General features: G+C 41.1%; 1 protein-coding gene across 1 annotated transcript; it reads left to right on the top strand.

The window, feature by feature from the left end:
- Positions 1-445: 445 nt before the first annotated feature.
- LOC112999613 (uncharacterized) lies at positions 446-1,825 on the top strand. The gene has a single exon (XM_026125940.1). It carries the CDS (start codon positions 446-448, stop codon positions 1,823-1,825), a length of 1,380 nt encoding a protein of 459 aa, XP_025981725.1.
- The last annotated feature ends 3,994 nt before the right edge of the window (positions 1,826-5,819 follow it).

Here is a 5,819-nt window from a genome sequence, read left to right on the forward strand (position 1 = left end):
TTTGAAGTTTACTTGTCATATCTGTTATCTTATGTGTTATCCTATCTAATATCTTATTTGTTATCATATCTGTTACCCAAATTAAAGGTAATCTGTTATCCAAATCCAATCTAATATATTATCCAAATCAAATCTAGTCTTTTATCCAAATCAAATTCAATCTGCTATCCAAATCAAGTCCAAGTTGTTATCCCAAATCAAATCTGTCTGTGATCATTATATTGTCTTTCCTTTTATTTTATATTACCTTGTGTGTCTAATTTGGTCCATCCAGGAACTTAAGAGGGAACACGAGTGGTAAAAGGCAAGAGGGAATACATTACACAAAAGACTAGAGCATCAAACACGAGTGTACTACCATCTAAGAGTTAAACTCGTGAGTAGAGTGTGGTGAGGTCCTAAAACCTTAATAATTTTTATTGCAAACTTTTTTTTCTGTTGAATTATGGCTGGAGCAGGTGGTGGTGGTGACGAGTATCATCAGTTGGACGGAGCTCAGCGTCTATTACTGGACACGATGAATGCACAGATGCAACGTTTGCTGGACCGTACCAATGAGGAGGTCTTTGGACGACTAGAATTTTTGGAGAACCAAGCCAATCAGAATGCTAGACGAAATATAGATGGGAACAAAGGTAACAATGGCGGTAATGACGGACCGAGGCTGAACCGGGTTGAGGGAGTAAAGCTCAATGTTCCTCCCTTCAAAGGCAGAAGTGATCCAGATGCCTACCTGGACTGGGAAATGAAGATTGAGCATGTGTTTGCCTGTAATGACTACACTGAAGAGCAGAAAGTCAAGCTAGCAGCAGCTGAATTCTCCGACTATGCTCTTGTTTGGTGGCATAAATACCAGAGAGAAATGCTGAGAGAGGAGCGGCGAGAGGTAGATACATGGACTGAGATGAAAAGGGTGATGAGAAAAAGGTATGTGCCCACTAGCTATAACAGAACCATGCGACAGAAACTCCAAGGGCTGTCCCAAGGGAATTTAATTGTGGAAGAATATTATAAAGAGATGGAAACGGCGTTAGTTAGGGCCAACATTGAAGAGGACTCCGAAGACACAATGGCTCGTTTCCTGAATGGTCTAAACCCTGAAATCAGAGATGTTGTTGAATTACAGGAGTATGTGGCGTTGGATGACTTGTTACATAGGGCACTCCGGGTCGAACAAAAAATTAAAAGAAAAAGTGCAACAAGGAGGAACTCACCCAATACTTACAACCAGAACTGGGCCAACAGATCCAAGAAGAAGGGAGGTAATTCGTTCCGCCCTGCAGCCACATCCCCGCATGGAAAGTCAGCAGCGTCCAGTGTAGGTGGAAGCAAACATAACACCTCCACATCCTCATCCAATACTGGAACCAGAAACATAAAATGCTTCAAGTGCTTAGGCAGAGGACATATTGCTTGTGAATGTTCAACCAGGAGGACCATGATCATGAAGGCTGATGGAGAAATCACTAGTGAGTCTGAGATCAGTGAAGAAGAAGTGGAAGAAGAAGAGTATGAGGAGGAAGCTATGCAGGGTGATATGCTAATGGTGAGAAGGCTGTTGGGAAATCAGATGCATCCACTGGATGACAATCAAAGAGAAAATATTTTCCACACCAGGTGCATAATTAATGGTAAGCTGTGCTCTTTAATTGTTGATGGAGGAAGCTGTACCAATGTTGCAAGTTCCAGATTAGTGTCCAACCTGAATTTGGAAACTAAGCCCCATCCTAGACCATACAAACTTCAGTGGCTTAGTGAAGATGAAGAAGTAAAAGTGACTCAACAGGTGGAGGTGTGTCTCACCATTGGGAGATATAATGAATGATAGGGTGCTGTGTGATGTGGTCCCAATGGAAGCGACCCATGTGCTGTTAGGAAGACCGTGGCAGTATGATACCAAGGCAGTGCATGATGGCTTCACCAACAAAATCTCTTTCAAGCAAGTTGACAAGAAAATTGTTCTCAAACCGTTATCTCCTAAAGAGGTTTCTGAGGATCAAATAAAAGTGAGAGAAAAGAAAAAGAGTGAGACACTTGAGAAGGAACAGAGAGGAAAGAAAAAGAGTGAAACACTTGAGAGGGAAAAGAGAGAAAACAAAAAGAGTGAAACACTTGAGGGCAAACAGCTTTGTTTAGCAACAAAAAGGGAGGTAAGGAGGGTGCTTTGTGCGAGACAACCCCTCTATTTATTGTTTTCTCAACGTCAGATGTTGCATGCTAACCCAATTGATGAATTTAAATTGCCTTCTGGTATTCAGTCTCTTCAGCGGGATTTTGATGATGTGTTTCCAACAAGTGTACCGATGGTTTGCCACCATTGAGGGGAATTGAGCATCACATTGATCTCATTCCAGGAGCGTCCTTGCCCAATCGGCCAGCTTATAGGAGCAACCCACAAGAAACTAAGGAGATTGAAAGGCAAGTGTCCGAACTCCTGAGCAAAGGTTGGGTGAGAGATAGTATGAGTCTGTGCGTTGTACCTGTAATTCTAGTACCCAAGAAGGACGGCTCATGGAGGACGTGTTCTGATTGTAGAGCCATAAACAACATCACCATCAAGTATAGGCATCCAATCCCCAGGTTAGATGATCTTCTTGATGAACTGTATGGTGCATGTGTGTTTTCCAAAATTGATCTGAAAAGTGGCTATAATCATATTAGAATTAGAGAGGGAGATGAATGGAAAACTGCCTTTAAAACAAAATATGGTTTGTATGAGTGGATGGTTATGCCATTTGGTTTGACTAATGCACCTAGTACTTTCATGAGATTGATGAACCATGTTTTAAGGGAATTTATTGGGAAATTTGTGGTGGTGTACTTTGATGATATTCTTATCTATAGCACTAGTCTTGATTTGCATGCTGAACATTTGCAATCTGTTTTAAGTGTGCTTAGGAAAGAAAAATTGTATGCCAACCTAGAAAAGTGCTCCTTTTGTACTGATCATGTGGTGTTTCTGGGTTTTGTTATTAGTGCTGAGGGAGTACAGGTGGATGTGGAAAAGGTTAAGGCCATCCAAGAATGGCCAACACCTAAGACCGTGAGTGAGGTGAGGGGATTTCATGGTTTAGCAAGTTTCTATAGGAGATTTGTTAAGGATTTTAGTACATTGGCTGCACCTCTAACTGAAGTTGTTAAGAAGAATGTGGGTTTCAAATGGGGTAAGAAACAAGAAGAGGCCTTTGCTGCCCTCAAACATAGGTTAACATGCACCCATTCTTGCTATGCCTAATTTTGCAAAATCATTTGAAATTGAGTGTGATGCATCAAATGTGGGTATTGGGGCTGTTTTGTTGCAAGAGGGACATCCGATAGCTTATTTTAGTGAAAAGTTAGGAGCCGCTGCCCTTAACTATTCAACTTATGATAAGGAATTGTATGCTTTGGTTAGAGCTTTACAAACTTGGCAGCATTACCTATTACCCAAAGAGTTTGTCATCCATAGTGATCACGAGTCCTTAAAATACTTAAAAGGCCAAGGAAAGCTTAATAAGAGGCATGCTAAGTGGGTAGAGTTTTTAGAGCAATTTCCATACGTCATCAAACATAAAAAGGGGAAAGGGAATGTAGTGGCTGATGCACTGTCTAGGAGACATGCTTTACTTGCTATGCTTGAAACTAAACTGTTTGGTCTCGAGTCTTTGAAAGACATGTATGTGCATGATGTAGACTTTGCTGAAAATTTTGCTGCATGTGAAAAGTTTTCTGAAAATGGTTACTATAGGCATAATGGATTCTTGTTTAAAGCAAATAAATTATGTGTGCCTAAGTGTTCCATTTGAGAGTTGCTTGTGAGTGAATCCCATGAGGGGGGTTGATGGGACACTTTGGGATTCAAAAGACCCTGGAAATTCTGCAAGAGCATTTCTTTTGGCCTCATATGAGGCGTGATGTGCATAAGTTTTGTGGTCATTGTATTGTGTGTAAACAAGCTAAATCTAAGGTTAAACCTCATGGATTGTATACTCCTTTGCCTGTTCCTGAATATCCTTGGACTGACATCTCTATGGACTTTGTTTTGGGGCTGCCCAAAACCAAGAATGGAAAGGATTCTGTGTTTGTTGTTGTTGACAAGTTTTCTAAGATGGCACACTTCATCCCTAGCAAGAAAGTGGATGACGCTTGTCATGTGGCTGATTTGTTTTTCAAAGAAATAGTGCGGCTTCATGGATTACCGAGGAGCATTGTCAGTGATAGGGATGCAAAATTCCTTAGTCACTTTTGGAGGACCTTGTGGGGTAAGATTGGTACTAAATTGTTGTTTTCTACTACTTGTCACCCACAAACTGATGGTCAAACTGAGGTAGTCAATAGGACTTTAGGCACACTGCTTAGGACTGTTTTAAAGAAAAATCTTAAATCTTGGGAAGCATGTTTGCCTCATGTTGAGTTTGCTTATAATCGGGCTGTCCATAGCACAACTAATTGTTCACCATTTGAGATAGTGTATGGATTTAATCCTTTGACTCCTCTTGATTTGTTGCCTATGCCTAGCATTGCTATGTTTAAGCATAAGGATGCACAAGCTAAAGTTGAGTATGTGAAGAAGCTGCATGAGCAAGTGAAGGCTCAAATTGAAAAGAAAAATGCGAGCTATGCAAGGCAAGCCAACAAAAGCAGAGAGAAAGTCGTGCTTGAACCAGGTGATTGGGTTTGGGTACACTTGAGGAAGGAGAGGTTCCCAGAACACAGGAAGTCCAAGCTTCAAACTAGAGGAGACGGACCATTCCAAGTGTTGGAGAAGATCAACGACAATGCCTACAAGATTGACTTGCCTAGTGAGTATAATGTAAGTTCCACTTTCAATGTGTATGGTCTATCTCTTTTTGATGCAGATGGAGGAGCCTTGGATTTGAGGACAAATCCTTTTCAAGAAGGAGGGAGTGATGAAGACACAACTAAGGGCAAGGACCATGAAGCACTTGAAGGGCCCATGACCAGAGGCAGACTTAAACAGACCCAACCTGTCACAAGGCAGGTCATTTGTATAGCTACCATTTATGATGATTGAAGGCCCAAGTGGAGAAAGATGAAGGCCCATAGGCAGAAGCACTACCAAGACTATTAATTGTTGCCGAATATGTGCCTGAATCGGACTTCCGTTTGAAAAGATATGAGCATTGAATTTCTCGAGAGCTTCCGTTGTTCAATTTCGAGCATCTGGATAAATTATGCGCCTGAATCGGACTTTCGTGCTAAAAGTTATGACCATTTGAATTTCTCGAGAGCATTCGTTGTTCAATTTCGAGCGTCTGGATATATTATACACCTGAATCGGGCATCTGTGTGGCAAGTTATTACCATTTGAATTTCTCGACAGCATTCGTTGTTCAATTTCGAGCGTCTCGATATAGTATGCGCCTGAATCGGACATCCGTGTAACAAGTTATGACCATTTGAATTTCTCGAGGGCATTCGTTGTTCAATTTCGAGCGTCTCAATATATTATGCGCCTAAATCGGACCTCCGTGTGACAAGTTATGAACATTTGAATTTCTCGAGAGCATATGTTGTTCAATTTCGAGCGTCTCGATATATTATGCGCCTTAATCGGACCTCCGTGTGACAAGTTATTACCATTTGAATTTCTCGAGAGCATTCATTGTTCAATTTCAAGAGTCTTGATATATTATACGCCTGAATCGGGCATCCGTGTGACAAGTAATGACCATTTGAATTTCTCAAGAGCATTCGTTGTTCAATTTCAAGCGTCTTGATATATTATACGCCTGAATCGGGCATCCGTGTGACAAGTTATGACCATTTGAATTTCTCAAGAGCATTCGTTGTTCAAATTTCGAGCGTCTCGATATATT

Source organism: Glycine max, chromosome 15, assembly GCF_000004515.6.
Source record: "Glycine max cultivar Williams 82 chromosome 15, Glycine_max_v4.0, whole genome shotgun sequence".
In the NCBI taxonomy this organism is placed as follows: domain Eukaryota; kingdom Viridiplantae; phylum Streptophyta; class Magnoliopsida; order Fabales; family Fabaceae; genus Glycine; species Glycine max.

Bases quoted from the DNA above. Each gene is read 5' to 3' on its own strand.
- LOC112999613 (XM_026125940.1), top strand. From the start codon at position 446: ATGGCTGGAGCAGGTGGTGGTGGTGACGAGTATCATCAGTTGGACGGA.